Source organism: Schistocerca serialis, chromosome 11, assembly GCF_023864345.2.
Source record: "Schistocerca serialis cubense isolate TAMUIC-IGC-003099 chromosome 11, iqSchSeri2.2, whole genome shotgun sequence".
In the NCBI taxonomy this organism is placed as follows: Eukaryota; Metazoa; Arthropoda; class Insecta; order Orthoptera; family Acrididae; genus Schistocerca; species Schistocerca serialis.
In genome coordinates, this window is record NC_064648.1 from 34,325,725 (window position 1) to 34,351,559 (window position 25,835).

The window sequence follows — 25,835 nt, forward strand, 5'->3', positions numbered from 1 at the left end:
TAAAGCTGCATGCCCTCAGGAAAATTACAACTGTAGTTTCCCCTTGCTTTCAGCCATTCACAGTACCAGCATAGCAATGCCATTCTGGTTAATGTTACAAGGCCTGATCAGTCAATCATTCAGACTGCAATTACTGAAAAGGCTGCTGCCCCTCTTCAGGAACCACACGTTTGTCTGACCTCTCAACAGATAACCCTCTGTTGTGGTTGCACCTATGGTATGGCTATCTGTACCACTGAGGCACACAAGCCTCCCCACCAACGGCAAGGTCCATGGTTCATTGGGGGGGGAGGGGGGAGGGGGGAATATTACTTTGTCATCACTAAATTGATGGTTTTCAAATAAAACCACTTATTAGAACTCCCTTTTCGATAATACACTGACACTAACATGCGTACACCCACTGGTATTCAAACAGTAGGTTTGATTGAACAGCATTATGTTGACACCAGATGCCTGCTGATACAACGACTTCACCTTTCCTGCAAGGAAAGCACATAGTGTTAGTTAGAAGCTTATTTGCTCATTTTCTCTGTTCATCAGCGTCAGCATTAATACTTAAACTGGCTCACAACAGGGACTTCTGATGCATGACTTGACATCCTTATCATTTGTTGTTTGTCACAAGAGATCAAATTATTTATCAATTGATGTAAGTGTATTTTCGTGACATCTACTATCATTATAGTTATAATTGTAATATTGTTGTTGTTATTTAGCATCAAACCCTGTATTTTGTGCACATTTGTGTATTTATCAGGCACATTTATACGCTTTAGTAACTGTGCACTGCACAGAACCACTGTCTGCATTGAATCATTCGTTTTGTGTTACTTGCAGCACTTAGATCGCCGAATCCAGTGGTAGCTCTCATAGTAGCAGCAGTAGCACATCAGAGTACTGTGGGCTGACACATGTTTTCATAAGAAGCGACTTATTTTAAATTTTGTCAATTTTCCTTACCTTCAACTCCTATATTTCGCATATGTCTGTGTATCTACCATGCCAACTCTGGTATGGACAGATATAGTAATTGCTGTGTTCAGATGTGAATCAAGTTGGTGATCCTTCGCTCACAGCTCCAGGCAGTGTTGTACACCAATTGGTCCACTGTTGCAGTCATATTGGGTACTGCCCACACTGAGATTGACCTCTCACTTGTGGTTGAGTGGGAAGTTATTCAAGCGTGTGGGAGGCAGTGGACGGATTTCCATGTTGCTGATCGAAGAGCCTGCTCTGTTTGTCTAATGAACAGATTTGGGAGCTGTCTATGGCTGATGGAATCCATGAGCCAGATGAAGTCGTGTGCCATGTTCCAAAGGAAGCCTAAGACTGAGCATTCGCAGAGGGTAGTATTACTGGTACTTGGAATCTCCGATGTTAGGTGTGTAATGGCGCCATTTAGAGATAAGACTGCATAGGAGGGGAAGGAATCCAATGTGCATTCTGTGTGCATACTGGATGGAGTCTTTACGGATTATAAATGGGTGCTTCTGAATGCCATGAAAACCATGGCATAGCTAGCTGTAAGTGGTGACTCACGTTGGTGGTAACAATACCGATTGCGATCCATGAGTAATGCGACCAATGTCTTTCTAACGCAACGGTACACCACAGCGTGTTGTAACCTGCTGGGCTAAGTGGATGGGGGAGTTAGTTTCAAAACGCTCTGTCTCATTCGGTTGCAAGTGCCGGAGAGTCAGGATGTGCATTTCTGTCAACCCCGTTTTGAGTTTATGTAACTTGACACAATGGGTCATTCTGTAGAGGAACGGTACGCTATCAAATTTTACGTTAAACTTAGGAAGTCCGCCACCAAAATGTTCCATTAGTTCAGCATGCCTTTGGGAATGATTGCTTGTCCAAATCGCAACTTTTCCAATAGCACAAGTCGTTTATGGAGGGCCGAGAGGAGATTACCGACGAACCTCGCAGTGAATGGCTATCAACCGCGTGTTTGAACTCTAACAGACAGCTGAGCCTTCAATTGATAGCACAAACTTTAGACATGTCAGAAACAACCTCTTTCCGCATTGTGACCGAAGATATGAACATGAGAAAGATGTGAGCCAAACTTGTCCCAGAAGTGTTGACCGAAGAATACAAGCATGCTGCCAAGAAATGTTGGAAATGTGTGAAAACGATCCTCAATTTTTAAAATCCGTTATCACTGCTAAAGAGTCGTGGATTTTTGAGTACAACCCTGAGACAAAAAGGCAGAGTTCAGAGTGGCACACCCCATCGTCGCCCCATCCCAAGAAGGCACGCATGAGCAAGTCCAGGATCAAAACCATGCTCATAGCCTTCTTGGACGTCAGGGGCATTGTCCACCACGAATTCCTACCTACCGGGACTACAGTGAACTCAGCTTTCTACTTGGAAGTGCTCAAAAGCCTGAAAAGGAGGGTCTCGCACTGCCAAAGTGACAGCAAGGATAAGTGGAAAGTTCGCCACGACAATGCACAGTCACAGTGCCTTCATTGTAAAAGATTTTCTTGCCAGGACCAAGACCCCATTGGTTCCTCAGCCTCCCTACAGTCCTGACCTGGCTCCTGCTGACTTTTTTTGTTTCCTTGGTTAAAAGGAGTCATGAAAGGAAAACATTGGGACACGATTGAAAGCATCCAGGCCCATGTTACATCAGTTCTAAAGAAATTCCAAGATGCCTTCCAGGCATGGAAACACCGCCTCCAGAAGTGTATTGACGCAAGAGAGTGCTATTTTGAAAATTTTTTATTTGTACGAATATATTAAACGATTTTTTATGAATTTGGTCGCATTTCTTATGAAACGCAACTTACATGTGTGACATTGGATTGGAATAGGTTCTGTCTGGTTTCAGCGCCTAGCTAATAAATACTGCCATTCTTGCCTGAGAGATGAAGGTGGAGCTCACCATCATGGGCTAAACTGAAAGTGGTTATTTCGTACAGAGTGGAGTGAAGGTCTGAATCAGAGTTCCAGACAGTTCTGCAACTGTGTAGGTTGCAGATTCCTCAACCTGCCCCAAAAGGTGGTGGATTTACAGGTTCTGCTAAATAGGGCAGGAGTAAACTACACAAAGGAAGCAGTTGCATGAGTATAGGGGATGTGTAGAGGAGACTGGGCTTTTCTAGGTGAGAGAGTCTCAGGTAAGTGCAGAAAGGGCTTCAGTTTCAAAGGCTGAAAGTAGAACACCCAAGGAGGGTAGATACAACCACAATAAGGATTGTAGTTGTAAATTGTGGTAGCTGCATTATAAAAGGAACAGAGCTCAAAGCGGTAACAAAAAGCACTGAATCTCAAATCCTTGTAGGTATTGAAATAAGTTCAGCTGAAATTTTTCAAGAGACCTAACCATGTTCACAAAGAATGGATGAAATACAGTTGGTGTAATGTTCATTGCTGTTCGAAGTAGTTTACCTTGTAATGAAACTTAAGTAGATATTCCTGTGAGGTAGTACAGATAGCAATCAATTAAAAGATCCGGGCTGAGAGGCTATAGTCTATCTGTAATTCGTTGCTAACTGCGGGCAACATCTTTGGAGGTGAGTCAACGATGGCTGCCAGGCCACGGATTTCCCGTTTATATAGAGGGCACCAACGTAAGTCACGTGGGGCCGACTGTAAGTCTGTCTCTGACTAACGTCATTATTCTCGATTTAATGTAATAGATCGCCACATCGTTGGTGCAAAGTTGACTACCATATCCTATCTAACTTTAAGCCGTCCTCTTTTGCGCTGAAATCATTGTGGTGTTCCTGAATCTCTATAGCTTCCCTATACATATGTGCATAATAATCGATGGCCTAGCTAGCACGCTTTTCTCATTAAATTTTATTTCATGGTTGACATCTTTAAAAACATGTTCTGCTACAACTGATCTGTCGGTATATTCCAGTCGACACTTCCTTTTGTGTTCGGTTTAGCGGGTATTGACACTTCTTATCGTTGTTCCAATATAAACCTTCACACATCCACACGGAATTTTATACACCTCAGGAGTTGCTAAGAAGTGTAGTGCATCTTTCGCCGATCTTAAACACTAAAACTTGGTCACTAAAATTCTTCCGGATTTGAGGCCGCATTGTCAGCTATAAAATTCCGACGTTTCGGCGACTGTTGCAAGACACCTTCCTCAGTCACCCTGAGGAAGGCGTCTTGCAACAGCCGCTGAAGCGTCAGAATTTTATATTTGACAATGCGGCCTTAACCCCAGAAGAATTTATTGACTGTGACAAGGGCCGTGAAAGCCTACGTTTACACTCACTAATCTTGTTTGTGGGTCTAAAGATTGTTATAACTTGAAACATTGCCAGAACTTTCCCAATACTGTCCGTAATATTGCAAATAAATGGAAGAAAAACTCTTCCAGCTGACGGTTGTTCTTGCTGAATGTAGTCAGACGCTTTTCTTCTGGGATGAAGTGCTCGATCTATCTCGTTGTCAGCGTATCCATTTTTCTTAACAACCGTTCGCAAATGATTTAGGTCATCTTGCAAGTAAACTGGCTGACAGATATTATTAGCTGTGTCCACCAGTGGTTTAATGACGCCTCTCTTCTGCCTGGGATGATGGTTCGAATCTTTATGGAGGTAATGGTCGGGTTGTGTGTGTGTGTGTGTGTGTGTGTGTGTGTGTGTGTGTGTGTGTGTGTTTCTCTTTTATGCACTTTATGCCCTAGACTCCAATCTGCCCATTTAATTACTGATACATCCAAAAAATTTAGTTGTCCATTTCTCTCTTTCTCCGTAGTAAATTGTATATTTGGATTAATACTATCCAGATACACCGTGAAACCATACAATTCCTCTTTACTGTGATTCCATACCACAAAATTCTCATCCACATACCAATACCACTTTAAAGGTCTTCTACTGCCAGACTGCAGCACCTGCTGTTAAAAAAAAATCCATGAAAAGATTAGCAACAGCTGGACTCAGAGGCTGCCTGTGGCCACACATTCTGTTCGTTCGTGAAACTTACTTCCACACTGAAAATAGGTCATGGACTGACAATGTTGGGAACTCCACTGCCTGGCAGCGAGCTGTTGACTCACCTCGGAAGTTGTTGCCCGCAGTTGGCAGGAAGTAGTAGTTTTACAGATCGACCTCGGCCTCTCAGCCCAGAATTTTTAACTAAAGAAGACACTGACTGTGAAAGCCTACACGTTATGATGAGTACGGGTGGAGCTTATACCTACCAACTGGAATAAAGTAAGAAGTTTCCTTTACCGACGCCAGTGGTAGGCATGAAACGTCGTCCAAAACTGTACTGAATGGCGTCTCTGAAAATGATTTTGAACAATGAGTTCAGAAGCGCACTCACTCTGTAAATGATAACGAAAACATACTTGACACCTTAATAACACTGGCCAAACAGGGAGCATAACAGGTACAGGGATTAGTGACTGTAATGTTGTTGAGCCATGAAGAATTCACAAGAGTGAATACTGTAACATCGAAACGCACCAAAATAAACGCAAAATTCATGCCCTTGAAAAAGCAGATAAAAATTCGCTTTACACATTCTGAAGAGACAGTATCCACTCCTTCAGGTAAGTCTTTCCAAACATAGATCAGATGCGGTTTAAAGTCAAATAAGTAATAACTGAGAGATATGTGTCAAATTAATAAGAGGTGGTACTGACACAAAACACGTCAGACCACTGGTGCAGAAGCTATGAAATACACAGTCCAAATTTAAAAGATCGCAAAATCCACAAGACTGACGAATTTTCACAGAAGGTCGAAATTTAACGCAAACTTCAATGAGAGAGGCTTTTAATAGTTTCCAGAACGACACTGTCTCGAAATCTAGTAGAAAACGCAAAGAAATTCTCTTTATATGTAACGTACACAATTGACAAGGTACGTTAATACCCTCAGGGCGCGATATCAATGTTAAAGGTATTGACGACAATGCTACTTAAGCGAGTTACTGAAGACGGTTTTCCTAAATCCCTTCACAAGAAAAACAAAGTAAGTATTCCAGAATTCTAATCAAGAATAACTGCCTGTATCTTCTTCAGGCGTTGGTATCCTAAATGCAGTGGAGCAGCTTAAGAAAGGCAATGCCTCTGGCCCAAATTGTACACAATTCAGGTTCCTTTTAGAATATGCTGATGCAATAGCTCCATACTTAAGTCATATACAACTCTTCATCTGCAGAAAGATCGGTACGCGAAGACAGGAAAGTTGCGCAAATTACTCCAGAACCCAAGAAACGAAATGGGAGTAATCCGCTGAAATGCAGACCCATTCCAGTAACATCGCTTTGCAGTAGGATACTGGAAAACATAATCTGTTTGAACATTATGAATTACCTGGAAGACGTCATTTGTTGACAAATAGCCAACACATATTCGGAAAACATAATTCTTGTGAAACACAACAAGCTCTTTATTCTCGCAAAGTAATAACTCATATGGACAGATGGCATTAGATTGATTCCATATTTTTTATTTTCAGAAGGCTTTTGACTCAATTCCTCATAAGTGACTTCCAATTACATTGTGTGCCCCTGGACTATCATCCTAGTTGTGTGCACAGATTCGTGATTTTGTGCCAGAAAGGTCACAGTTCGTAATAACTGAAAGAAAGCCATTGAAGTAATATCTGACGTTTCCCAAGTAAGTGTTATAGGCCCTCTCTTGTAACTTATGTACATACACGATGTAGGAGACAATCTGAGCAGCCCTCTTAGATTAGGCGGTCATTTACGTTATTGTAAAGTCATCAGATGATCAAAACGAATTGTGAAGTGATAAAGATAACTGTATGATGTGAAAAATAGCAATTGACATTAAATAATGAAAAGTATGAAGTCAACCACATGAGTAGTGAAAGGAATGTGCTAAATTTCGTTCACACGATAAATAAAACAAACATAAAAGCTGTGAGCTCAACTAAATACATAGGAATTACATTATGAATAAATGAAATCGTAACATTCATATTCATAATGCTCTGGAGAAAGCAAACCAAAGACTTATATCTTGGCAGACCACTTAGAAAACGTAACAGGTCTACTAAAGAAACGGCTAACTCTATGCTTGTCTGTGCTCTTGTGGAGTACTGCAGTCTTTTATGGGACTTCAAAGAAGGGCAACTAGTTTTGTACTATTGCGGAATAAGGGAGTGTGTGCTACGGATATGATAAATGACCTGGTATGGTAGTAATTAAATAAACGGCGTTTTTCGCTATGGAAAGAATTTTTCGTGAAATTTCAAACACTGATTTTGTTGTCAGTATGATAACATTTTATTGGTGCCAATCTACTTAGGGAGAAATTATCGTCATAGTAAAGTACGAGAAATCAGAGCTCCCATGGAAACATGTAATTGTTCGTATTCCCTGCATGCAATGCGAGTGGAATATTAGAGAAGTAGATTAAAAACGATGGTTCGATTAACCTCTGCTAGGCCCTTAATCGTGAATTGCAGACTTACGTAATATAGATCATTGTCATCTTTCCTCAAAGCCAGTTGCTCTTCACATACACTCCTGGAAATGGAAAAAAGAACACATTGACACCAGTGTCTCAGACCCACCATACTTGCTCCGGACACTGCGAGAGGGCTGTACAAGCAATGATCACACGCACGGCACAGCGGACACACCAGGAACCGCGGTCGCGGTGTTGGCCGTCGAATGGCGCTAGCTGCGCAGCATTTGTGCACTGCCGCCGTCTGTGTCAGCCAGTTTGCCGTGGCATACGGAGCTCCATCGCAGTCTTTAACACTGGTAGCATGCAGCGACAGCGTGGACGTGAACCGTATGTGCAGTTGACGGACTTTGAGCGAGGGCGTATAGTGGGCATGCGGGAGGCCGGGTGGACGTACCACCGAATTGCTCAACACGTGGGGCGTGAGGTCTCCACAGTACATCGATGTTGTCGCCAGTGGTCGGCGGAAGGTGCACGTGCCCGTCGACCTGGGACCGGACCGCAGCGACGCACGGATGCACGCCAAGACCGTAGGATCCTACGCAGTTCCGTAGGGGACCGCACCGCCACTTCCAAGCAAATTAGGGACACTGTTGCTCCTGGGGTATCGGCGAGGACCATTCGCAAGCGTCTCCATGAAGCTGGGCTACGGTCCCGCACACCGTTAGGCCGTCTTCCGCTCACGCCCCAACATCGTGCAGCCCGCCTCCAGTGGTGTCGCGACAGGCGTGAATGGAGGGACGAATGGAGACGTGTCGTCTTTAGCGATGAGAGTCGCTTCTGCCTTGGTGCCAATGATGGTCGTATGCGTGTTTGGCGCCGTGCAGGTGAGCGCCACAATCAGGACTGCATACGACCGAGGCACACAGGGCCAACACCCGGCATCATGGTGTGGGGAGCGATCTCCTACACTGGCCGTACACCACTGGTGATCGTCGAGGGGACACTGAATAGTGCACGGTACATCCAAACCATCATCGAACCCATCGTTCTACCATTCCTAGACCGGCAAGGGAACTTGCTGTTCCAACAGGACAATGCACGTCCGCATGTATCCCGTGCCACCCAACGTGCTCTAGAAGGTGTAAGTCAACTACCCTGGCCAGCAAGATCTCCGGATCTGTCCCCCATTGAGCATGTTTGGGACTGGATGAAGCGTCGTCTCACGCGGTCTGCACGTCCAGCACGAACGCTGGTCCAACTGAGGCGCCAGGTGGAAATGGCATGGCAAGCCGTTCCACAGGACTACATCCAGCATCTCTACGATCGTCTCCATGGGAGAATAGCGGCCTGCATTGCTGCGAAAGGTGGATATACACTGTACTAGTGCCGACATTGTGCATGCTCTGTTGCCTGTGTCTATGTGCCTGTGGTTCTGTCAGTGTGATCATGTGATGTATCTGACCCCAGGAATGTGTCAATAAAGTTTCCCCTTCCTGGGACAATGAATTCACGGTGTTCTTATTTCAATTTCCAGGAGTGTATTTACTAATCGTATTCCCACTACATTTTCTGGAATACCATGGCGACAACAGCAAATTGGTTCAATATCTTAATCATCAGCACTCCCATAACATCGTACCATGGACAAAAAGTAAATTAAGGAAATGCAGAAAATCGAATGCTTAGCAGTGCAATTTTTTTGGTTCTAATACTTAGTCTCCCCCTCCGAACACGCGCGCCTGTCACCCCCTCAGGCCCCCCATGTGTGCCCACGTCTCCCCCTCAGCCCCCCCACGTGCGCCCGTCTCCCCCTCAGCCCCCCCACGTGCGCCCGTCTCGCCCTCAGCCCCCACACGTGCGCCCGTCTCCCCCTCAGCCCCCACTCGCGCCTACATCGCCCCCTCAGCCCGCACTAGCGCCCACATCGCCCCCTCAGCCCGCATTCGCGCCCACATCGCCCCCTCAGCCCCCACTAGCGCCCTCATCGCCCCCTCAGCCCCCCCACGTGCGCCCACATCGCCCCCTCAGCCCCCCACGTGCGCCCACATCGCCCCCTCAGCCCCCCCCACGTGCACCCGTATCCCCCTCAGCCCCCCCACGTGCGCCCGTCTCCCTCTCAGCCCCCGTCTCCCCCTCAGCCCCCCCACGTGCGCCCGTCTCCCCCTCAGCCCCACCACGTGCGCCCGACTCCCCCTCAGCCCCACCACGTGCGCCCGTCTCCCCCTCAGCCCCACCACGTTCGCCCGTCTCCCCCTCAGCCCCACCACGTGCGCCCGTCTCCCCCTCAGCCCCCACTAGCGCCCACATCGCCCCCTCAGCCCCCCCACGTGCGCCCACATCGCCCCCTCAGCCCCCCACATGCGCCCACATCGCCCCCTCAGCCCCCCCACGTGCGCCCGTCTCCCCCTCAGCCCCCCCACGTGCGCCCGTCTCGCCCTCAGCCCCCACACGTGCGCCCGTCTCCCCCTCAGCCCCCACTCGCGCCTACATCGCCCCCTCAGCCCGCACTCGCGCCCACATCGCCCCCTCAGCCCGCACTAGCGCCCACATCGCCCCCTCAGCCCGCATTCGCGCCCACATCGCCCCCTCAGGCCCCACTAGCGCCCTCATCGCCCCCTCAGCCCCCCCACGTGCGCCCACATCGCCCCCTCAGCCCCCCACGTGCGCCCACATCGCCCCCTCAGCCCCCCCCACGTGCACCCGTATCCCCCTCAGCCCCCCCACGTGCGCCCGTCTCCCTCTCAGCCCCCGTCTCCCCCTCAGCCCCCCCACGTGCGCCCGTCTCCCCCTCAGCCCCACCACGTGCGCCCGACTCCCCCTCAGCCCCACCACGTGCGCCCGTCTCCCCCTCAGCCCCACCACGTTCGCCCGTCTCCCCCTCAGCCCCACCACGTGCGCCCGTCTCCCCCTCAGCCCCCACTAGCGCCCACATCGCCCCCTCAGCCCCCCCACGTGCGCCCACATCGCCCCCTCAGCCCCCCACATGCGCCCACATCGCCCCCTCAGCCCCCCCACGTGCGCCCGTCTCCCCCTCAGCCCCCCCACGTGCGCCCGTCTCGCCCTCAGCCCCCACACGTGCGCCCGTCTCCCCCTCAGCCCCCACTCGCGCCTACATCGCCCCCTCAGCCCGCATTCGCGCCCACATCGCCCCCTCAGCCCGCATTCGCGCCCACATCGCCCCCTCAGCCCGCATTCGCGCCCACATCGCCCCCTCAGGCCCCACTAGCGCCCTCATCGCCCCCTCAGCCCCCCCACGTGCGCCCACATCGCCCCCTCAGCCCCCCACGTGCGCCCACATCGCCCCCTCAGCCCCCCCCACGTGCACCCGTATCCCCCTCAGCCCCCCCACGTGCGCCCGTCTCCCTCTCAGCCCCCGTCTCCCCCTCAGCCCCCCCACGTGCGCCCGTCTCCCCCTCAGCCCCCCCACGTGTGCCCGTCTCCCCCTCAGCTCCCCCACGTGCGCCCGTATCCATTTCAGCCCCCGTCTCCCCCTCAGCCCCACCACGTGCGCCCGTCTCCCCCTCAGCCCCACCACGTGCGCCCGTCTCCCCCTCAGCCCCCCACGTGCGCCCGTCTCCCCATCAGCCCCCCCACGTGCGCCCGTCTCCCCTTCAGCCCCCCCACGTGCGCCCGTTTCCCCTTCAGCCCCCCCACGTGCGCCCGTCTCCCCTTCAGCCCCCCCACGTGTGCCCGTCTCCCCTTCAGCCCCCCCACGTGCGCCTGTCTCCCCTTCAGCCCCTCCACGTGCGCCCGTCTCCCCTTCAGCCCCCCCACGTGCGCCCGTCTCCCCTTCAGCCCCCCCACGTGCGCCCGTCTCCCCTTCAGCCCCCCCACGTGCGCCCGTCTCCCCTTCAGCCCCCCCACGTGCGCCCGTCTCCCCTTCAGCCCCCCCACGTGCGCCCGTCTCCCCTTCGGCCCCCCCACGTGCGCCCGTCTCCCCCTCGGCCCCCCCCACGTGCGCCCGCCTCCCCCTCGGCCCCCCCCACGTGCGCCCGCCTCCCCCTCGGCCCCCCACTCGTGCCCGTCTCCCCCTCAGCCCCCCCACATGCGCCTCCTCAGCCCCCCCACTCGCCCCCGTCTCCCCCTCAGCTCCCTCACTCGGCCCCGTCTCCCCCTCAGCTCCCCCACTCGGCTCCGTCTCCCCCTCAGCTCCCCCACTCGGCCCCGTCTTCCCCTCAGCCCCCCCATGTGCACCCATGTCTCTCCCTCACCCCCTACCGCGCGCGCGCGGTCGCCCGTCTCCCCCTCATCCCCACCGCCAGCGCGCGCGCGCGATCGCCCGTCTCCCCCTCGTCCCCACCGCCCGCGCGCGCGCGGACGCCCGGCCCCCTTCCGCGAGCGCGTGGTCGCCCGTCTCCCCCTCGGCCCCACCGCGTGCGCGCGGTCGCCCGTCACCCCCTCGGCCCCACCGCGCGCGCGGCCACCCATCTCCCCCTCGGCCCCCCCCACACGCGCCCGTCTCCCCCTCGGCCCCCCCCACACCCGCCCGTCTCCCCCTCGGCCCCCCCCACGCGCACGTCTTCCCCTCGCCCCCCCCCCCCACACGCGCCCGTCTCCCCCTCGGCTCCCCCCACACGCGCCTGTCTCCCCCTCGGCACCCCCCCCCGACACGCGACCGTCTCCTTCCCGATAATGCTATTCAATTTGGGCAAATGTAACCCCATGAAAGCAGGCACCAAGCCTGCATTTGTAAGATTTGTTGCAGTTCGTGTTTGTAGCAGGTCATACTCAATACTTTAGACCTGATTCATGTCAATACTGGTTCCTGTTCCACCCATTATCACATCTGTATCCTGCCTTGTTAAATCCTTGCACAATGGTCCTACATCATCTCTCACTTCACTAAGATGTGCACAGGGCTTGGAAATAACTTGTCACATGTCAGTTGTGAAAGGAAACAAGATTGCTTCCTTGCATAAAGTTTCTGCTTTTCTACATCAAGGAGCAGCAAATGGTGGTTGAGAGGGTTATGCCAGTTTTCACAGCTTTCATCTCCCCTCCATATTTTGAATGCCAACAAGCAATCTAGGGCCTGTTTTGCTTGGTCCATGTCTCTAAGCTCATACTTCTGCCACAGTGTCATTTCCACCACAGGTACCTTCGAAATAGCATAATGAGCAATGGGTAACAGACAGACCAGGTCATACGGTAATGCTGTGCTTAATTAATGCTGCTGCTGCCATGGCTTTGCAGACTTTTTGACACTCACTGTCCATCATTTACTTGTGCTCACTGGACAGTAGCATATGTTTGCTAAGAGAGCAGTGATTTCCATTTATTAATATTGCCATTTTTATTTCTGAGTTAAGATGACTTGATTCCGAAACGCACAGAGCCAGCAAAGAGTATTTTACATAAGGTAAACGAATTTCTTCATGACCTTAAAGACAAAGTAAAAAGAGACTGAATCTTATCAGTTCTGCAGACTTCAACAACATAAGTATCTGGTGTTTTACCATGAACTTTACTGAGAATATTTACATAAGTGCAGTGTATGGAAACCTGTGTCCGGAAACGGATTTGGAAGATATCTAGAAAGATGTTCTTCATTGTATTATATTGAAATTTCATGACCATGGCGATGAACCTACAAGACAAAATGAAGGTGATGTTTTAAATTGTAAGATAACTTTCACAGGGGCTAATTATTGAGAGGAAGAGTTCTGAAACCTTTGGCATACACATTCAGCAAATGCAAAGATGAAAGATGGTTTCTGATGGAGGATCCGATACTGTATTAAATGTTGCTACTTCTGAGATAAATTCACAGCATCAGGAAAAGAAATAATCGTTCCATATTATTTATTTTGATCAGATGTGGCTCAAACAAAATAGTGCAATAAACAAAATGTGACAAGCTTCAAAAAGCAGTGGTGGTTTGAAAGTACTGTATGGCAGAGGAAACACACTTACTGTCTGTCATGCAGAATGATCTGAACATGCCCAAAAATCGATGATTATCACGAAGAACTCAACAGTGATGTATTTCAATCCTTGTGTTTACCTTTATTGAGACTATTCAATGAGGACGCTCTGATGGTCGACAATGCCAGTTAAATTTACAGAATCAAAGGGGAAATTTTCTAGTTCAAGAACAAAGGAGGAGGAAATTCCACATTAGCTGGAAGGGAAGAGAAACTCTATTTAATGCTGATATACCAAGGTGGCGATATTGGAGGTGATTAGGTGTGATTGCCATATTTATAATCGATATGAACTTCACAGCTTAGCACCAGAAATGAAGCACAAGATTGTGAGATTGCCTCTTAGTGCAGAGAAGTTGGATGAGGTACCGTTGAGGGGAAGAGGAGGGGAAAGAAAAGCAGAGGAGAAAGGGAGTTGAGCAGAGGGGCAAGAGGGATGGGAGTGGGCAAGTAGAGGGGACTTCGTACGTTAAAATTAAAGACAGTATGAAAAATTCAGAAACTAAAAAACATATTGCTTAGAGCAACATGCAGATGCATGTGCCTGTGCCTGTGAGCTTAAACTAAAAGGAACCTTTATAGTTCTAGCTGTGTATAGGTCCCCAGTCAGATATTTCCAACGATTTCTGAAATACTTTGAATCTTTATTGTGCCATCTGCCAGTCAGACAAGCAAATTATAGTTTCCGGGGTTTCCGATGTAGATATTCTGAAGAAATCCGATAGAACTACCTTGGAGTATTTCTTGGTTCTTTCAATTTGACATCAGTTTTAGATTTTGCTGCATAGGTAGTACAGGAAAGCAGCACTAAGAAAGATACTTTATAGACTGAATGTAAATTTAATCAAATAAATACTTACCCCTTTTGAGAATGATCCTTATGATCATGATGCACATCTAGGTATACTATATAACATAGTTCCATACAAGTAATGCAAAATAGTCCTCCAAAATAGTGCATTCAATTTAACAATTGTAAAGCTAGAAACAGAATGGGACGAGATCTACAGGGAAGCCGATGCTAATTTCAAATTTAATGTGAAAATAATTTCCCAAAGGAAACAACAAATCGTAATTGTAAGAAACAATCTAAAAAGCTGTGACTTATTAAAGAGATAATAATATGTTGTATACAGAAAATCGAAATTTATTTTACTGCCAGGAGTAATTATCGAGTAAGAGCCAAATATTACAAAAAACTGTTGCACTGTATTAGGAAAAGTTATTGAAAAACCAAGAAGTGTGTGCACCATGTCTTGGATGAGCACCTCTGATGATAAAATTAAAACAATTTGGGATATTGCTAGAAAGGAAACAACAGTGGAAATCACAAAGATTTTATTCCTATCAAACTCAATGAAAAGTTTAACAAAAATCAGAAGTAATTTTAATAATCATTTTATTAAATGTTGTAGAGAAATTAGGATACAGCTGTTCATTAGGAAATACAAGGTTGTACGTGGAAGAAGGAATACCTATGCAATTTGATAAAATTGAAATTCAAACCACCTCTCGAACTGAAATTAGGAAAATAATAAATTCACTCAATGTAAAAGCATGCATGGAACTGATGGCACTTCCAACGGAGTACTAAAAGCCTGTTGTGAGCAGGATATGCACAAACGGTTTTAATCATGTTTAAGTGGAAGAATGCAGAAGGTTGAAGTTAACAGTAGAGATAGTGAGCTAAAGTTAGCAGTCCTTGTAATATTAGTAATTTTCGGCCTACAAACATTAGTATACGCTCAATGGTAAACGCCTGATGGCCTGAAGTTATCAAACAATTGTAATGTAAAAGAAATCAATCGTCACATAGCAGTGGCAGAGTCTATTATTCTTTATCTTTGCCACTCTCACCCAGCGGTCGTAAATCTCTAAGTACACGTATCGATTAATGATATAAAAAAAGAATTCTGTTATTTGAAGACAAATGAAGCCTTGAGCGATTCACCTTTTACTGTTTCTATTCCATGAAAGGCAGACTTGCTGTGTTCTGCAAAAATTTTAAAATTTGTGTAAAATACTCTTTAAATGTCCTAATTGTCTTTTCAATCAGAAAACATGTAGTTTTATGTAATTAATTACGAACAGGGTCCATCGAGAGGACATGAATATGAAGTATTGCCTGTTATGTACAAAGCTTTTGTTAATATGCACCAGCCATTGTAACTTAATATTAAAACGTATGTAGCATTAAAAACGTATGCTTATATAGCCAAATTATCCATAAGTATCTCCATCTCCTCCTTACTTTAATGTTAATAATTTTGTATCAGTTTATCTCCAGAACCTACGATCATGCTGATGGACCCAACACAGCATTGAGGCAGGGTGGAACACTACCATTCTCCTTTCATTTCTGAATCATTTTTGTTATTGTGTAGTATTGCTTTTCTTTTAAAGTCAGTAAATCTTTTGGTCTATTAGTGTCGATCCAGGCTTGGCTGCGTCGCGGTCATGTAAACGAGCGGAAATGGTAATGTTACTTTGATAACACTACATCCTCTAACTGAGGAGGTATGAAGAATGGTGTCCCACAGTGTTCACGTTTGTTTCTCATATTTTTCTTAATATATGTTCATGACCTGACTCTCCACATTCATGAAGATGCAAAGCTAGTTCTTTTTCTGATGATGCAGTAATCACACCAAAGAAATATGAGTTAGCTGAGGAAACTGTGAATTATGTCTTTCAGGAAATTAAGTGGTTGTCTGCAGATGGTTTTGAAAAAACACAGTGTACACTGTTCTGTGCAGTAAATGGCAGAATACCATTGATAAGTATAGATTTTGAACAGGAATCTGTTGCTAAGCAGAATATTTGAAATTTCTGGGTGTGTGCATAGATAAAAAATTAATTTGAAGACGCACATCATGACCTTATGAAACATGTCAGTTCAGCATCTTACGCAATTAGGGTTATTGCAAATTTTGGTGACAAACATATCAATAAATTAACTTAAAATGAATATTTCCATTCACTGCTTTCATATAGCTTGAAGTTTTAGGGTCACATAATTTAGAGAAAAGTATTCATTGCACAAAAGCCTGTAATCAGAATAATAGTCGGGAAGCACTGAAGATCACCTTGCAGACACTTATTTAAGGGACTAGGGAGGTTCGCAGTACCTTCACAATACAAGAATCACAGTTCAAAGATAATAGCAAAGAGCAGTGGCTAAATCTGACTTTGGCACAGAAAGAGATGAACTGTGCAGCCAGAAAAATCTTTGTTTGTCTACCAGGTAGAATTAACAGTCAGACAGATAGCCAACCAGCTTCTAAAAACAAATCAAAAGTATTTATGAATGAGGACATCGTCTACTCAGTACATAAATTTTTAAATATGAAATAGTAATTTAAAAAATATATATATTGTGTAAAGATAGCTAATGTTAAACTTACAAGTTCCACATTGCAAAGTGACATATTTGGGATCTGTGGAACATGTATTAATGTAGTGTAATATCATCAAACCAGGCAAGGACTGTACATAACTCTATAGTTATCGTAATTTGTGTCTTACCAGCTGTAAACAAAATCATGTTGAAAGTTTGGTCAGCATGTGGTTTACCTGTGTCAAAGAATCCAAGAAAGTACTGATTGACTTTCTGCCTGGGTTCAAAAGGTATCACTCTATTATGTACACTATGATTGCCAGAATGCACTGACCACCTGTGTGTCAATGTTACATTTGAGCAGTGCGTGATAAATTAAATTTGTAATGGTCTTATTAGTTGTGTTCAGAGGACTATCAAGTAGATAGTCAGCACTTGCCATCTGTAGATCATGAAAGTTTCAGTCTTCTGAGCAATATCTAAAAGGGATTCACTAGACCTCTATGCTGTGTAACTTGTCCTATTTGACAGCAGGTATATAAGAAATGCACCTACATGGGTACCAGACAGGCATATACTTTTTGAAGACAGAGTACAGAAATCAGTAGGATATGATATTACACATTAACCTGCCGATTTGGAAATTTGGATGAAAAGCCATTTCATTGTTTTATTCTTAAACTACAATTTTTAATTCATTGAAACAATGTGTAACATCCTGAGCAGTTAATACTACTAACCGATAAAGTGATTATCTGCAAACATTTTGATCAATCACAAAGTAAATATATTTAATCAGACATTTAGAGTAAATGGTTCTAAAGTGTGTGTACATGGATGATATACACTCTCCAGTAGACAAACCTCATCAAAAGTGGAAAGCTTCAATCAGTGGTCCCTTAAATTTTCTCTTGACCACAATTGTTTCCATGAAAGAATGAGAGAGTGAAGGAGTGATACTGTGTGTTAAAGATGACGAACATTAACAGTGATTTCAACTTCCTATGCATTATGGCAAAGGAAGTAGTAACCTCACTTTCAACTTGGGCAGAAAGCCACACAAACATATGTAATTGAATTACTTAGTCAAAACACAGGTAGCAGTGAGGGATATGTAGCCCAGTACCCAGTCTGTTACTTAGCAAGCATACAAGGTGATAATTATTGAAGTATATGAAAAAATCGTAAATAAGTTACAAACTACAGCGGTCACACACTTTATTCAACATGTACACTTCACCACAGATATTGGGATTTAGGTTATGACATGTTCGATATGCCTGCCATCATTGGCGATGATGTAGCTCAGCCAAATAGCAAAATTCTGCTATACCCACTGACGTGTCAGAACGTCATTGTCGTCGATGACCACCTGAATGTCGCTTTTCAGCTCAGCAGTGGTTTGGGATTACTGTTGTACACCTTGTCTTTAATATAGCCACACAAAAGGACTGAGATCTGTTCAGATCCGGATGAGGGATTTTTCAGAATTGTAGGAATTTTTTAATTTTGTTTTTCAGTTAAATTTTTGTAATTTTGATTGCTAGGAACTGATACACTAATAAAAAAAATTAGTTTAGCTCGCCACTGCAGAAAAATACTGCAGCAATAAAACGCAAAAGAGGGAATATCACCAAAATAAATCTTTCGTTGCAAAGAAAATGAGCCATTCACATAAACAGAATAAGTGCACACACAGGCATCTGCCGACAGCGCTGTTAAAGATTCTACAATATTTTCTAACAATGAACTTCTTTCAATATATCTCATTCCTGGGCAGATTTTGATGAGTGAAGTCACAACTGGTTACATTTCTAACAGGACGTGGTGAAATATCTCGAATGTTGGTTTCAGAAGCATTACTTTCAAAGTAAATTTCCTTTTATGGAAGATGATCATGCATGTCAGAATGTGTGATGATTTTCTTAAATCATGGAGCATTATATTCACATTCAAGACTTAACGCTGACCACCAGCAAATGTGAAAAAATTTTGGGACCAGAGGACAAGTCATTTATGCCTTATATTTTTAAATTTTGGTGGCACACTTGCATTTGCTATATGTTGAAAAGGTAATACAAAAAATGACGAAGTTTCGAGTTTAGTCTTTCATAATTATTATACTTTCCTCATTGACAGATTATGCAATAATGCTGGCAAAAAATATAGTTGCCTTTCAAAAACAAGAGCGAAGTTCTTGAGTGATTTCACATGTAACTGGCTTTACTATGGGAGAAGTCGAAGTGCTCTACAGAACACATATCCAACCACGTAACCCACGAAGTGTCTGGTGCACATCAGTGAAATTTATAATCGTACTTGTCAGAAATATAAAGCTGCTAAAATTGAAACTGGTGCCCTCAGAAAAACAGCAAAAGCTGTTAGAATGTCAGTATTATATATGAAAACTTAACTTTCCTTGTAGTTGTACTGATGTACAGTAATTTAAACAATTAACTTCTTCCGCTTGTGTGTTTGCACAGCTTAACATTCATTTTGTTATTGGCTGACATCACATTTCCTATGCTCTGAATATCTGCTGTCATCGGCTGGCGAGATCATGTGACACAAGCTATGCTTGGCCCACAAAAGCACGTCATAATCTTTCAGTGCTTTAGAAGCTACTGTGATGTAATTGTTGGAATTCGTGTTCATACTTTCGTCATACGAAAATATGTAGTGGACATGTTGCCACACATCAAAGTTCCTTCATAAATGCTTTGATTTTTGCTAGGTTCAGATTCCTAAACTGCCAGAAACTTCTATACAATCTTATAAACCCATAACCATTCAAGGGATTGATGAGGTTTACAGCTCCTAGGGTAACGATATCTTTCAAGATGGAAAAATGTACTTCCACCCACTAAAACGTTTTTCATCCTGGAAAGCACGTTTCTAACTGGGAAATCTAAGAATATTTCTTTTCTGGACATACACCCAGTTAAAAAGGTTTAAGGTTTCCATATGAAATGAAATGCCTATTGAGAAGAGACGCCTTGCATGGGTGGTACAGTTGTTTTATCAGAACAGCAGCACTGCATTGCAAGAATATCATTGATATAAATGGCTGGGAAGAGCTCCATGTCAATAAGTATGGTGAAGAATACAATCAAGAAATTTGAAGAAATAGGTGAATTTAGTGGTGCAGCAGATTCCCATAGCGCTCATTCAAGTTGCTTTTAGCGGACCATGCAGCAGATACCTCAAATTCTGCATTAAGTGTTAGAGTTGTCACAGGATCTCTCTCTCTCTCTCTCTCTCTCTCTCTCTCTCTCTCTCTCTCTCACTCACACTCACACTCTCACACACTGCCTCTTACTGTGTCTCCCCCAGTCAACAGTTCAAAAGATTTTGTGGCACATTTCACACTAATATCTCTATAAGGCTCAGAATTTGCTGCTAAAGAAGCTCCAGGATAGGCCACAATGCTGTGACTTTTTCTTTATTTTTGGCATGCCTGGAAAAGAGTAATTTTGGGCTGGGGAATATTCTTTGGAAGTACAAGGCATATTTTACTCTGCATGGGGCCATGAATGCACAGAACTGTCACATATGGGGTTGTCCTCCCAAATCTTGGGCAGGAACATCCACTGCACTCAGCTTATGTGACAGTGTGGTGTGATTTCACAAGCCCCTTCATTCTGAGTCGCTGTTCCTTGTAGGTGACAGGTCAAGCACCTCTTAGGTGTACAGAGACATCTGAACTTTATAAGGACCTTGTTATGTAACGTGATTCAAGCATTTCAAGACCACAAGTGTCTGCACCATTATTTTGATGTGAGATGGGGTGGCATGATATGGCAGTTGTCGAGTGAACTATTGGTTTCATGAAATCTTTGGTATCACCCACATTATATCTAGGCAGTTTAAAGACATGTGGCCTTAGTGATCCCCCGACCTAAGTTCATGCGACATGTGCATGGTGGGATATTTGAAAGATTTATTGGGGATGTATCCAGATATTCCTGATCAGAAAGATATCATATGATGACACTCAATCTGATTACACTGAATATGCTATAGGCAACTGTTAACCATGTCATGTCATGGATACAACATGTTGCAGAGTCAGTGGACCATTTTGAACACATAACTTCTGATCATATCCTAATAAATGTACCAGAACGACCATTATCATCGCTCTGATCGTTTCTCCTCTTTTATTTCATTACAATGTTACAGCATCCTACAAAGTATAGAGCGCACGCTGCAGCACCCAAACATCAGACAGTTTCCCCCTCAATAAATTCATAATAAAGTTGCTATGACGTCTTGCAGAGATACCACAATCATTCTATGATTGCTACTCAGCAGAGGTTTTTATCAACAGCTTGTGTGTATTGTTGTTATTACAGTGTAATAGTTATGTGTCTTGTGTTAGTGTCTTTTACAATATGCAGTGTGTGCCACATATCTCTAATCATTAAAACCTGCCTGAATGGACTTGTTATTCTCCATGAGTTCTGTCTGCAGATCATGGTCTAGTAGCTAGCATTGCTGCTTCTGGATCATGGGGTCCCGGGTTCGATTCGTGGCCAGGTTGGGGACTTTCTCTGCCTGGTAACTGGGTGTTTGTGTTGTCATCATCATCATCATCATCATCAACATTATCATCATCATCATTCGTGACATTGGCTACAATGGACTGTGTTAAAAAAATAGACTGTAAACTTGGTGATACAAATTCACAACAGGGCCTTGGTGGTGGCAGTGGTGGTGGTGGTGGGAGGGGAAACGCTTTCAAATGGAGAAATGCACAACCAAAGCAATGTTTGTGCTAGACAATATAACATTGCTTTGCAGATTCCTGCCCTGGTACTCAGTGGTAATGTGATGGGTAGAAATCGAGACACTGAACAACAAATCAGGTGTACTTTTCCCTTGAGGAATTTTAGATGGGTTTCAACAGTGTTGGAACAATCTTGATAATATAAAAATGTTCAAAAGAACATACCTTCTTTGCATGATGTTGATGTTTCTGAGATAAAAGCTTTTTATAGGCTTGCTTGTATTAACAGCAGTCTCCAACCCTGACATCAAATGCATTGACAATATTTCCTTAGTAGATGGAAGCAGATGTTATATTTTCATGGCAATGTATCAAACGACCCACAAGGGTAGCGAAGAGCACTAATATGCTGCTTCCTGGATTCGGGTAGCTACAGCAAACCTGGATCGAATCCGCACAGAGGATTAACGATGAAGGGCCGGTGTGCCAGCCAGCCTGGAAGGGGTTTTTAGGCGGTTTTCCTCATCCTAATAGGTGAATACCGGGCTGGTCCCCACGTTTCACCTCAGTTACACAGCTCGCAAACATTTGCAGACATTCGCACTTTCCCATGAATTACACTGGACGCAAACAGTTGGGGTGTATAAAATCTGGCGGGGGGGGGGGGCGTCTTTGGGAGTTGTGACCCCATCACAATACTAGCCTATATATGCATTGTCATGTCACAACCAGCCTCAGCCGAAAGACCGAGTAAAGGTGGTGAAGTCCCATTAATCCCCTGACCCAACTAGTTGTTGGATAGAGAGTACCGGTATATATATATATATATATATATATATATATATATATATAGAACGTAAGAAACGGTTTTTGTTCATGATGACAGCTCTTTGGTTTGAGAATCAAGAGAACAACGGAAGGAATAAAGTAGAGGTAACAGCTTTAGTGCCAAAATTTCTAACCATCAGTGGTGTGAGCCATCAGCACTGTTACTGTCCAGGCTGTAGTATGTGTGTTGATAAAATACATGTGCACTTCCATTATCACTGCATGAACAGTTTATGAATGTGCATGCCACAAAAAATGTTGTGCAGTAAATATTAAGGATATGACACAAGTACCCAGTACCTATACAATGGTTACATGGAGGGCTCTAAAACAATTGATAATTAACATCAAACTTTACTTATTGTTGAATTTTTCAGCAAATTCTCTTTCTTATCCTGGTTTGTTTATGGTTCACTGGCATAGCATAAAATTTTAATTGTAAGTTTTATATCTAGTACTTTGAGAAAAAGAAAGCTATTTGTCTGAAACCTTACTTGCATATTTTTTTATTTCTTTCTTAATTATTAACGTTCAGTTACTTAACTTCCATATGTATGAAAATGCATGTTGTACCTAATTGAGTTTAAAAAAGCTACAATATCTAATGATACAGTTGTCAACTTCTAGAATCTGGCACACACCATGATACCAGTTACGTTAAAAAAATCGTGTGATCCTAATTAAGAGTTTAAAAACACTCGAAATTTACCAGATACCATGCCACGCAAAACTATATCCCCAAGAAAACGCAAAACAGTCAAAAGTCGCAGAGCAAAAGATAGCACTGGGTATGCATGCCATCAGTAGTTCATACTCTTTCATGTCAAACATGATGCACATACTGGGGACCTGAAAGGCATCACAGTTCTGTTCTGTGGGAAAGGGTTTAACTGCAGGTGGAATAATGGGACCCAGATACTACAGGGGTAGCTCATGCATCAGCTGTTACCACTGCCACACAATATGTGGTGTCAGCTAGCGGTGTCTAATGGGTGATGAAGTGGCCATTTATATGTGTGCCCTTCAGTCAATGGTGTTCTGCAATGCCAGATGACCAGATGTTAGGAAGATGTAAAAATTTTCAAAAAGGCTCAGTGCAAATATATTGGAAAATTTACAACTATTTACATCTTTTCAGACAGTATTTCCATTTGTGCAAGGCTTCATACAAGTTGCAGTGCCAAAAACACAGTCTTAGATTAAAACCACCTGCAAGTGTGTCATTTACATTCATTCATCAGTATGCAGATTTTTCCCTTGATTAATGTGACATTGATTCTTGTTCATGAACCGTCATTATTCACCTGATTAACATCCATTCTAGATACCTAACAAAATGTTGAAGCTTGCACTAGTTCTTTACTCATTGGGAATCAAACAAAAACAATCTGTTAATTAGGTGAAATAAATTTATCATTTCCAAAGGTGAAAGTGTTTGCGAAACAAAAAAAGATAATGGGAGAAGAACATTTAAAAATTATTTCTCTTAATTAAATCTTAAATACCTTGAATGTAAGAATTTTTTTGATACATTTAATAAATTGGTGTAAACTGTTAACTTGTAGTACTGTATTTTGAAAAGATTGTAACACATGAAAGTGAATTATTTTAAGTCTCATTTAAAATTTCAAATGAAATCAGCAGTGATTCAGATTCATCATTATTGAATTTCCTGTGGTTAATTTCGGTTTAAACCATTTTTACCTCATCAGTTCTTTCCTTCTGGAGGAATATAATAATTTTAAATCATTAACAGTTACTAAATATGCAATTTCTTATGCACTTTTATGACTTGTGGCCTATAGTACTGGATTTATGGACACTCAAATATTGTTTCTTTGTTGTATATATATCAACATTTAACATTCTTGTCCTCACTCTTCAGATTGACTCAGACTACTGGTGGGAGCTGTGGCATATCATGTGAAGGAATTTGTCACCATGGGCTGGTCCAGGATGATTCGGTGATAGACGAGGAGAAGTCAACACATGAGTTTGGTACAGAAAATGTGATTATTGATAAGGAATACTCAGTAGCCCCCCCATATGACTGTAGTAAGAGGGAAAAGGAATTACATCTATATAGCTGTGATTTCTGCCAACAGAACTTTCCTTCAAAATACAGACTCATAATGCATGTGTTTATGCACATTGATGGCATGCAACCACCTTTGTATGTTTGTAAGTGGTGTGGTGAGGTATTTCACAGTAAGGTTAGTTTGAAAACACATTTGAGAATGAGAGAGAATTATCATGGCTTAACTGCTTGCCACCATGAAAAATATGACTATAGTGATGAGCATCAAAGCAGTATCTTCTTGGATAGTGAGCCAGAAGTTTCTGTTACAGAACACATTGAACAGTCTTCATATAAGGAAACGTGGAAAACTTCAAAGAAGGCCTCTAATGACATGTGTAACACACACAAGACAAATGATGCAATAAGTGCTTATGGAATTTTATCTACAGCTGTTAATGTCAGTGCCCAGGCTGATCTACATATTGCAAACAGAACCAACAAATGTGGTATTTGTGCCAAATGGTTTGCTAGGTCAGGCGATCTGAAGACTCATTTATTAATTCACACTGGAATGAAAGTTCACAAATGTGAGATTTGTGGGAAATCTTTTACTTTGTTAGGCAGTCTCAAGAAGCACATTAATTCACACTGGAAACAAACCTCACAAATGTGAGATTTGTTGAAAATGTTTTGCTAGATCAGATTGTCTCAAGACTCATGTATTAGTTCACACTGGAAAGAAGCCTCACAAATGTGAGATTTGTGCAAAATGTTTTGCTACGTCAGGTTGTCTCAAGACTCATGTATTAATTCACAGTGGAAAGAAACCTCACAAATGTGAGATTTGTGGAAAAAGTTTTACTACATCAGGTTATCTCAGGACTCATGTATTAATTCACACTGGAAAGAAACCCTACAAATGTGAGATTTGTGGGAAATGTTTTGCTATAAAAGGTTATCTCAAGACTCATGTATTAATTCACACTGGAAAGAAAGCTCACAAATGTGAGATTTGTGCAAAATGTTTTGCTACATCAGGTTGTCTCAAGACTCATGTATTAATTCACACTGGAAAGAAACCTCACAAATGTGAGATTTGTGGAAAATGTTTTACTACATCAGGTTATCTCAAGACTCATGTATTATTTCACACTGGAAAGAAACCCTACAAATGTCAGATTTGTGGGAAATGTTTTGCTACATCAGGTTATCTCAAGACTCATGTATTAATTCACACTGCAAAGAAACCCTACAAATGTGAGATTTGTGGGAAATGTTTTGCTACGTCAGGTTATCTCACGAATCATGTGCTAATTCACACTGGAAAGAAACCTCACAAATGTGTGAAATCTTTTGCTAGGTCAGGGAATCTCAAGAGGCATTTATTAATTCACACTGGAAAGGAACCTCACAACTGTGAGATTTGTGGGTAATCTGTTGCTACGTCAAGCTATCTCAACAGACAAACATTAATTCACGCTGGAAAGAAACCTCACAAATGTGAGATTTGTGGGAAATATTTTGCAGAGTCAGGCGATCTCAAGAAACAAACATTCATACACACCTAGAAACGACCTCACAAATGTGAAATTTGTGGCAAATCATTTGCTAGATCAGGTGATCTCAAG

The 25,835-nt window shown here is 43.9% G+C and overlaps 1 protein-coding gene across 1 annotated transcript in view; it reads left to right on the plus strand.

The window, feature by feature from the left end:
- The window catches only part of LOC126427160 (zinc finger protein 26-like), an 87,598-nt gene extending 62,718 nt beyond the window's left edge, over positions 1-24,880 (plus strand). The window contains exon 4 of the mRNA XM_050089385.1: positions 24,073-24,880. Within this exon, the coding sequence (XP_049945342.1) occupies positions 24,073-24,880 (808 nt within the window). The remainder of the gene's footprint in view (positions 1-24,072) is intronic.
- Positions 24,881-25,835: the final 955 nt, after the last annotated feature.